We start from the raw sequence: 10,965 nt of genomic DNA, 5'->3' as shown, positions 1-10,965 counted from the left end.
CCATTTTCGATACAGATACAAAGCATATGATTACTTAGTCATTTTCGAATGACTCGAGGATTGTTCAGTGGGCAGGCAGACAGACAGACAGACAGATAAATAGATAGATAGATAGATAGATAGATAGATAGGCAGACAAACAGCTAGAACTAGAAAGACAGACAGACAGTCCGACAGGTATTTCTCTGTCTTCAGCTCAACTACTCATTCTCTACCTGAACGCTCTGTACAGTATAGAAGTACTGTTTGGTTTCAACTACTCTCATCTGTGCAACGCTGTGTGTTTGGTTGCAGACTGTTTTCAGGTGTACGATCTCAACTCAGACGGTTACATCTCAAGGGACGAGATGTTTCACCTGCTCAAAAACACCTTAGTCAAGGTGATTTCATGGGGGTAGTTGGGGTTAGTGGTGTGGCAGCGACAGCAGCTGCAGCAGCAGTCTCATGAGTAGTACCAGCAGCAGCAGCAACAGCATAAGCTACAGTAGTAATCACAGTTGTATTTGTATTTCTTTTCAATACAACAGATTTCTCTGTGTGAAATTCGGGCTGCTCCCCCCAGGGAGAGCGCGTCGCTACACTACAGCGCCACCTTTTTTTTTTTTTTTTTTTTTTTTTTACCTGCGTGCAGTTTTATTTGTTTTTCCTATCGAAGTGGATTTTTCTACAGAATTTTGCCAAGAACAACCCTTTTGTTGCCGTGGGTTCTTTTACGTGCGCTAAGTGCATGCTGCACACGGGACCTCGGTTTATCGTCTCATCCGAATGACTAGCGTCTAGACCACCACTCAAGATCTAGTGAGGGGGTAGAAAATATCGGCGGCTGAGCCGTGATTCGAACCAGCGTGCTCAGATTCTCTCGCTTCCAAGGCGGACGCGTTACCTCTGGGCCATCACTCCACTAGCAGCAGCAGTAGATGTATTAGTAGTGTTAGCAGCAACAGAGGCAGCGGTGGCACTAGTAGCAATAAAGAGATGAGTAACGAGAAAAATATTAAGGTGCAACTGCCAGGAGATAATTTATCGTGTTCAAATTCAACAAATTGTGGGTTGAACGTGTTTAGTTAAATATTAATATCAATGTTGCTTATAAGGTCACTTTGCGAGATAATTGTAGATGTGGCATATGGACGCACAATATAATATAACCTGCCAAAAAAGTGTTTAGGGTTTGTATGCGTTGTTGTTGTTGTTGTGTGTGTTGTTGTTGTCGGTGGTGGTGTTGCTATTGCTGTTTGTTTGTTGTTTTTTGTTGGTACTTTTTGTGTTGTGGTTATTATTAACATTGTTGCTGTTTTTTGTTTCTATTTTGTTTATTCGTGGTCCAAAATCTTTCATTGTTGACAAACGCTGCAGGCAAACATTATCTTACACAGTTGAACACGGTCAAAATTATCAGTGATTGTTTAGCACCACAGTATACCTACTATGACTCCCAACACATGTGGAAAATATTGCAAGTTATCAGTAAAAATGTTCTGTTAAATCCGCGTGTGTGTGTGTGTGTGTGTGTGTGTGTGTGTGTGTGTGTGTGTGTGTGTGTGTGTGCCAGCAATCGACAGAAGAAGACCCAGACGAAGGGGTGAAAGACTTGGTGGAGACAGCTTTGAAGAAACTGGTGAGTGCTACGCATACATAGTGCTAAGTATATATAGGGCGGCAGGTATGTAAACTTGGAAATAATCCCCACCAAACAACACACACGACCCCACAACACAAACAAATCTTAACACAAACAAACCTCAGCACAACACAAACAAACAAACAAACTTCAACACAACACAAACAAACCTCAACTCAACACAAATAAACCTCAACACAAACAAACCTCAACACAACACAAATAAACCTCAACACAACACAAACAAACCTCAACACAAACAAACCTCAACACAACACAACACAAACTAACAAGCCTCAGCACAACACAAACCTCAACACAACACAAATAAACCTCAGCACAACACAAACAAACCTAAACACAAACAAACTTCAACACAATACAAACAAACCTCAGCACAACACAAACAAACCTCAACACATACAAACTTCAACACAACACAAACAAACCTCAACACAAACAAACTTCAACACAATACAAACAAACCTCAACACAACACAAATAAACTTCAACACAAACAAACCTCAACACAACACAAATAAACCTCAACACAAACAAACGTCAACACAAACAAACCTCAACACAAACAAACGTCAACACAAACAAACGTCAACACAAACAAACGTACCTTTCTACCAAAACAACCCCCAGCGAAACATCTTCAGTTAAAGAGCTCAGCCAATAGGTCGTCTCTCTCCCATTCTATGTAGTATACGTATTGAGGACTATGATCATTATCATGCAGGATGTTGACCACGATGGCAGAGTGTCCTTCTCAGACTTCAAAGAGGCAGTGAAAGGGGACACTAAACTCATCCTGGAGTACCTCGGACCCTGTCTGCCTTCCAGTGAAGTGAGTTCCCTCCCTGTACAACACCATTCCATGTCGTCCCGATTCGCCTCACAGTCATTAAATTTGGTGATCTCCCGACTCGCCCGTTACGAGCTGACCTAAGTATTTGTATCTGTATTTGTGTGTGTATTTCTTTTTATCACAACAGATTTCTCTGTGTGAAATTCGGGCTGCTCTCCCCAGGGAGAGCGCGTCGCTACACTACAACGCCACCTATTTTTTTGTTTGTATTTTTTTTTCCTGCGTGCAGTTATTTATTTGTTTTTCCCTATCGAAGTGGATTTTTCTACAGAATTTTGCCAGGAACAACCCTTTTGTTGTCGTGGGTTCTTTTACGTGCGCTGAGTGCATGCTGCAAACGGGACCTCGGTTTATCGTCTCATCCGAATGACTAGCGTCCAGACCACCACTCAAGGTCTCTCATTGAGCTACTGATACTGATACTGATACATGAAGGGTGGTGACTGGATGTTAAAAAACGCACGTGCTTCTCTCTCTTCTCTCTCTCTCTCTCTCTCTCTCTCTCTCTCTCAATCTCTCTCCGTCTATTTCTCTGTCTCTTTGTCTCTGTCTCTCTCTCTCTTTATTTATTCATGTGCGTTTCTTTTTTTTTCTTTTTTCTTTTTTTTCTTTTTTTTTTTTCCATTTTGTATCCCAGGTCTGGGTGGAAGAAAGCATTCTGTCATTATGCTTATCTCAATACCCTGGAAAAAATAAAATTGTGTTCATTCGTTCTCTCTCTCTCTCTCTCTCTCTCTCTCTCTCTCTCTCTCTCTCTCTCTCTCTCTCTCTCTGTCCATAAGCCGTATAAATGGTGCGAACTTCAGGCGCTTGTCTCGTTTTTTCGAGCAGGAAGAAGCACCGACATACAATCTTTACCTGAAATTCCCCACTGGCTTCCAGACCGCAAACCTATGTACTGCATTCCAAGAATTAGACGTAAACTTATTTTACCGTGAACCGCTTTTTTGTGCAGCTTCCATTTGGTTCCACTGAGTGATATTTGCATTATCCAAAATAGACTTGGTCTTTCACCCACAACGTCTGTGTTATGACTAATTCCTTTAGTTACGCCAGCTTTTTTTTTTTTTTTTCATCTATACATGACATGTGTTTGCATGATGCGATTTGTGCAGAGTGTGTGTGTGTGTGTGTGTGTGTGTGTGTGTGTGTGTGTGTGTGTGTGTGTGTGTGTGTTTGAAAGGGAGGGAAGGAGGTGGCTGAATAAGTCAAACGAGAACTGAAATGTAAAACAGCCCAGGTGATGACAAACAGTCAAACTCTCAAGATCCCAACGGCGCAGGGTGGCTGTAGGATCAAACAGTAGGCGAAGCGGGATATAGGCGAATCAGACCTACACCGAACTGTCACCAACACTGTGGCGGGAGAAAGTAGAAGAGAAAAAAATCTTGAACAAGAAAAAACTGTTACTGTTACTGTTAGGGACAACAATGGAAGCACTAGCAAAGAGTTGCGTCCCTCTGCCCGTCTCAATGCTTTCTCTCTCTCTCTCTCTGTCTCTCTCTCTCTCTGTCTGTCTCTCTCTCTCTCTGTCTCTCTCTCTCTGTCTCTCTCTCTCTCTGTGTCTCTCTCTGTCTGTCTGTCTGTCTGTCTGTCTGTCTGTCTGTCTCTCTCTCTCTCTCTCTCTCTCTCTCTCTCATATTCGCTGCATTTTTCAGTTCACTCAACCGTTCATGCACATGACTTACTGATCAATTTTCAACGAAGTCGTGTTGTTCTTTTGGGTGCTTAGCACGATCTCACATACCGCGACAGCTCTGTCTTGTTTTGAAAGAAATGTTTTTTTGTTGTTGTTTTTTTCAACTCGCATTGTTTCTCCATTCAGCTGTACTTCACAGTCCTCATTGTTTCTTCATTCAGCTGTACTTCACAGTCCTCATTGTTTCTTCATTAAGCTGTACTTTACGGTCCTCATTGTTTCTTCATTAAGCTGTACTTCACAGTCCTCATTGTTTCTCCATTCAGCTGTACTTCACGGTCTGTTTCTTTTCTCCTCCTCTTCCTGTTATCTTCTCTTTCATTGTTATTATTTTTCAACTTTTTAGAAACATGTTTCCTGTATGTCCCCCAGGCCAAGAACGCCTTTCTGAAGAAACTTCGTCAGTAAAGTACCCATGCGTGCTGGGTCATCAGATGGCCATTGTCGTTCCTGTCTGCACTCACTCAGCTGCGCTGTGAGACATCCACCCCCCCATAACATTTCAACTGAATGTGAAGTTTCTGCTGTGTCCACGCCAAAGGCAGAGCCACAAAACTGGCCTCTCAATCCTTTCTTTATCTCTACAAGTGGTCATCAAAAATTTGCTACTGAAATGTCAAAAAAAACTGAGCATGAACTTCCAAATGATTGCGTGTTTTGTGTGTACAATAAAATTAAGCAACCACTTTTTCTTCTTCTTTTGTTTTTTGACATTTGTGAAATGACAATCAGCAGGTGGCTGTATTTTCTGCAATTACTACAGGAACAATGTACTCCCTTCGCTTCGCTTCGGCAAGCATGTAATTTTGATGGTAACTTTTTTTTTCTTTTTTTTTCAATTATCCATTCTGAACAGAATCTACATTATGTGGCGATGCAGCCTTATGTATATTGAAATACAACATGACAACTGACCGTGAATAAAGTTGATTTCAGTTTCTTGCTATTGATTCTCCTTTCACAACCTGATTAGTCTTTGTGACTTTAAGAACGAGTCTGTTGATCTTAAAAAAAAAAAAAAAAAAAAAGAAAGAAAGAAAGAAAAAAGAGTTTCCATATGATCTGTACATGTATGAATCATGCTTTCTGCCCCAATAAAGCAGTTGTTGAGCAGTGTGTAAGTCTTCAGTTTTGTGTCTTTCCACTTTCACAGTTGCTCAGCAGTGTGTTTGAACGTACATACATTGTAATATGTAATCATAAGTTTGTATGTCTGCACATGTGCATGTGTGTATGTATATGTGTGTGTGTATTTGTGAGTGTTTGCACATGCCTATATGCATACGTGTATGCATCAGGGACAAACACTCCGAGAAAAAAAAAAAACACCAACAAAGAATGTTTATATGAGCAGTATTTTATTTGTGCAATGAAGGACACACAATCATGTACAAAATATACTTGTTCACACTGTGTTAAAAATGCAGGAACTCTCTACCTCAGAATACACAGGGAATAAAATGAACGCAGACACATACAATACAAACAGGAATAAAGTCACGAGCATTCAGTTATCTTCATTTTAATCTTTAAAACATAAAAATTAATGAGAAAAACAAAACAAAACCAACAACAAAAAACAAACAAAAAAAAACAACAACCCACAAACAGATGAGAACAGAGAAACATGTCCACACATTCACAACAGTAAAGGAGTTATTGTGCTACACTGTCAGCTGTCATCACGCTTCTTTCTGCATTCTGCCCTTACTTACGTTACAAAAGTGTGTCACTTAACTCGCACATAAATACACAAGGACACACACGCATCTGATATACAGAAAATAAGAAAGTGAAGTGGAAGCAGGAAGGTGCAAGTGGGAAGGGGTAGAGAGAGCGAGAGAGAGGGAGAGAGAGAGAGAGAGAGAGAGAGAGAGATAAAGCACTGAGGAGAATAGTTATGTGGAAAGTAAGTAGACATCAATGAAAAGATAATGAACAATTATGTTTTATTTTGCAACTTTACATGGTATCACTGACAATTCAATACAGTGGTGCAAAAAAAAAACCCAAGTGGAGATTGATCTCCCTTTCATTGTTAAGTACGATTATGAACATCACAACATGGCATAACAAATGAGATAAAACTTCAAAACAAACAGTTCAAATACACAGACATGAAAGAGTGCTTCCTCTTATTCACTATTTTGTGATTGGGTACAATCTAATCCACTCCATAGTCAATCCAGTACAAAAATATGAGATTTTCATTCTTACGTTTCAACCAAGAGTAACTCTGAAATGGAAATACAAGCTCATGGGACATGAGGGACATGGTGAGTGGGAGAGAGAGGAGCTGGGGGTCGATGACTTGGGAAAGGAAAGGAGATGGTGGGGGGGAGGGGGGTGTATGAGGGGAAAAAAACATGAAAAATATCTGTGCTTGGTAACAGTAACAGTTTATATTTTCCCAGAATTAACATGCTCTCAAAAAGAATGCACAGACACTCATGGACATGCACATACATATATACATTCTCATATAATTGTTAGTAAAAGAATAACAAGAACATTGCTTATCTGAATTGCTAAGAAGTTATTTCGTCTTTCATGTCTATAGACCAAAGTGGTTTAATGCACACTGAATCAATAAATATTGTGTACTGAGAAGCTGATTGCTATGTATGTGTACACTGACATTTTATTCATATTGTATAATCAGACAAAACAGACCCTCAGTCTTTGCACATGTGTACGCTATCGCTCTCACCAGTTAAGGAAAAAAACCAAGAACACGATACACAATAGAAGGATGGTGTTCTTAATTCAGACACTTTTAAAGCAATAATGAATAACCAAAATCAAATTTATTTCAACTTTCTACTATTCCCAAGCTTAACATGTTTTTTAAAGACAATGCAAGGCAATAAATGCATCAAGCATGATAGAAGCAATAAAAGCGCACAGAAATATGCCAAGTATACCATTCTAGTGACAAACTGAAACTGGGAATGTGTTGGATCACAAACCTTAACAGGGCAGGACAAGCTAATTCTACACTGGCCAATGGCTGAATTCAATACCACCAATGGCATGATAACAGTCAACAAAAAGAACAAAGACTGATTTTGTTTTTATCAATCAAGTATTGAAGATGCTCTACCATTCTTCAAACATTAAATATGGCCAAATATTCCAACAAAAATTGCTCAGTTGCATATACTACATAATTATTCCCTCTCTTCAATTCTGAATTATTACAATGTGCCACCTATGCCATTTTTTGAATGATCTGTCTTTCCTCACACAAACATATACAATTACATGCATGCATATGCACACTCATATATTCTCTCTCTTCAAATCTAAATCATTACAAAATGCCTGTAAAACAATTTGGACATTCTGTCTTTTTCAGTATACTTCCACACCCGTCACTTTCCATCTCAAACCTTCCCTGTCTCTGCTTTGAAGGCTGCAGCCTGCTGAAGCCACTGTGAATGTAAATACATGTGTGCATGTGATTATGCATACTGTGCATGCGTGTGTGCACCAGATGTGTGCACTCAGAAGCAATGTGCATGGTGTACAGACACGTGTGTGTGTGTGTGTGTGTGTGTGTGTGTGTGTGAGAGTGAGAGAGAGAGAGAGAGAGAGAGAGAGAGAGAGAGAGAGAAAAGAACATTACACCCTGAGGTACATGTAACTGTTTTACTAAATCCATGATGACTAGGGAAAAAATCTACAAAGGATCACATCAATAAAAGAATTATAAATAAAAATTAAAATAAAAAAACCCTCCTAGCTGAAGTTACTGAAAGCAATAGTCAAAACATGATACACGATAATCAACACATACAAACTGGACAGTATCATGTGTTCTTAAATCTAAAAACAAAAGCACAAACAAATTGTCACGGACTGGCTCAGTAAGGATGCTCTATCATCTGTTTATAAACAACTGAACAAAACACAAAACAACGCATACAGCTAAAAATTTAAGTGTAAGAAAGAATAACAGTTTTATTTATACAGCATTAAAGCCCCCAAGACACAGAAGTCAAAGCCCATCATGATTGTACAATCATTTTGAACTGACAAACCCACACACTCACACATGAATGTGAACTTGCTCAACTACACGTACACACAACACTTGTGAAAGCACCCCAACCATACCATAGCCAGAGAAAGAGAGAGAGAGAGAGAGAGAGAGATCAGAATTTCACATATGACAAACGACAAGCATTTTTAATGAGTCATTATTCTCTGTACAAAAATGTTTACAAAACACCTTTTTTTCATTTTTTTTTCAAGATCATCACTTTTTTTCAGAAACATTGCCTCTGCAAAAAGATTTTTATTTCATCTTATCAAACCTGAAAAGTATGGGAAGAGGGAAGGGAAAAGACAGACAGACAGAGAGAGAGAGAGAGAGAGAGAGAGAGAGAGAGAGAGAGACTCAGAGACAGAAAGAAACAGAGAGACAGACAGAGGGAGGTGGATTTTATGAAAAATCTGTTATTTACATGCTAAATGGACAATACTGATAACAATTTTACAACACTGGTGACAATGACAAGAATATTGCATAAAGACACATAGTGCTCAGTGAAACCTACTACTACTACTACTACTACTACTACACACACACACACACACACACACACACACACACACACACATACTCCACAATATGTAATTCAAACACACAACCATCGATAACATTACATCTCAGATTGATTACCAAAGGCACTTGAATATATCACATCACTGTTCCATCATGGTGCAAACTACAATAATTATACATAGTATTATTAGGAACATCCATGACTGCAAAAAAGAAAAAGAGGAAAGAAAATAGTAAAACTGCATTTCTTGGGTAGATACTAATACAATAATTATCACCTTCTTGCAAGAAAGCTTGAAAAAAACATTAAAAAACACACCCAACAATATATATATAAACACATAACATTCTGGGTCCCAACATATGGGACAACTGACCACCACCCATCCTCACCCCCCCCTCCACCCCCTCACCTCCTACTGATGCTCCCCCACTCCTCCCCCCCAAAAATCACAATGTTAAAGACATCTAAAAAATAATAAATATCACAAATATTTGATGGCATAGTATCTTACAAAAAAAAAAAAAAAAAAAAGAAAAAGAAAGAAAGAAAAAAAATCAAAAACAAATAATAGAAATCTCATGTACCATGTGAAATAGACTACGAATTCAATTTTCTGTTCTATTTGATCGGTGATTAAATCTACAGGTTATGAGATTGAATTGCTCCCAGCTCCTCCCTGTCTCACTACTGTCACAAATTCAGCAACATGTCATTGTCAAAAAGGACTGCCAATGATGCTCTTTCTTCTTAAAACTATATTTTGCTACACTGTGTTGGACTGCATCATAACAAATATTTATTGTATACTACACGCATTACATGTTCTAGATTATACTATTATTACATAATATCATAGAGCATTTTCACTTAACTATATCACAAATTCTTTGTACGGCATATTATGAGTTTGTATTCACACAAACATACACACACACGCTGTACTTTTCCTCCATTGCTAAAATCTTTCCTTCATTTCATAATTCTAAAAGCTGAGTAAGATTTCCAAAATGAGTTGAAATGTAGTGAATGCAGGGACAATGTCACAAAGGGAACATGAAAGTACACAATCACTATGGACACCACAATAAAGGCAGTGTGCACCTAAACAAAATGCACGAGAATTATTAAAGTACTCATTTAGGAATGAGCCCACTGAAAATTGTCACAACTGCTTCTACAACCTTCTTTGTATATACCGCTTATGACAGGACTTACTATTAGACTTTCTTTGAATGACACATTGGAAATATGTTAACAATAATAACTTCAATGTTTATCATTAATTTGTCAGTACCACAGACATAAAAAAAAAGAGATTACTATGTAGTATGTCACAACTCTTAACAGTAATATTCTGTTGATTTGTTGGGTCGACTTAATGTCCAGATAACATAATGCCAGTGCTCTCACAAACTATTCTTTTTGTCACAGCCATCGCTGTGTCAACATGAAAAAGGGAGGAAAAAAAAGAAAAAAGGTTATGGCCGGAGGCGAAGACAAAGATGAAAGGTTTCAGATATCAAATGTTTCAGATATACACATAGACAGCCAGACAGACAGGTAGAGATTCATTTACATATGTGAGTTTGTGGTAGTAAAAAATAATTTCATATTTTTATTTGACATGAGATGAAATGAAAATAAAATACTAACATTTTAAAACAAAACAAAACAAAACAAAACAAACAAACAAACAAAAAAACCACGAAGAGCTGGAATGGTTGAAATACAAAACTATCCGTGCTGATGCACATGTTGACGCACCAAAAATAATGTCTACATCACACATACATACAAACCAAAACAACAATGTTAATGTACATTACAATGGTTAATGTAGGATTTTGTTTTTTAGATCATCTGTACAAGTAAACAGTGAGAACTCATAATCAGATCTGATGATGCAGAACATAAGCACACACACACACACACACACATTAACACTGAATCCTACATAGCTATAGCTACAATTATCACCTGCTTCTTCTTCATTCTGTCCATCAAGAGATTTACTACTTTTTTTCTCTCCATCTGCTAAGTCTTCATTTTAATATTTTTAATTACCAGTTTAAAAGTCACTGAAAATAAGTAACTCATATACAAAAATCAATCAATCCCTGAAAACAAACAAATTACCAGCACTGATTATATTAACGTAGGGCATTTCTTCTGGGCACTAAGACCTTATCTAATAATC

General features: G+C 38.1%; 1 protein-coding gene across 3 annotated transcripts in view; it reads left to right on the top strand.

Moving 5' to 3' along the window:
- LOC143300279 (calaxin-like) overlaps positions 1-5,310 on the top strand; it is a 13,434-nt gene extending 8,124 nt beyond the window's left edge. For all 3 annotated transcript variants that reach the window (XM_076613878.1, XM_076613886.1, XM_076613890.1), the window contains exons 5-8: positions 295-380; positions 1,553-1,618; positions 2,367-2,474; positions 4,567-5,310. In XM_076613878.1, coding sequence (XP_076469993.1) covers positions 295-380; positions 1,553-1,618; positions 2,367-2,474; positions 4,567-4,602 — 296 coding nt within the window. In that variant the 3' untranslated portion in view covers positions 4,603-5,310. The remainder of the gene's footprint in view (positions 1-294; positions 381-1,552; positions 1,619-2,366; positions 2,475-4,566) is intronic.
- The last annotated feature ends 5,655 nt before the right edge of the window (positions 5,311-10,965 follow it).

Source organism: Babylonia areolata, chromosome 2, assembly GCF_041734735.1.
Source record: "Babylonia areolata isolate BAREFJ2019XMU chromosome 2, ASM4173473v1, whole genome shotgun sequence".
Lineage (NCBI taxonomy): Eukaryota > Metazoa > Mollusca > Gastropoda > Neogastropoda > Buccinidae > Babylonia > Babylonia areolata.
This window is presented reverse-complemented; position numbering and strand designations above follow the sequence as displayed.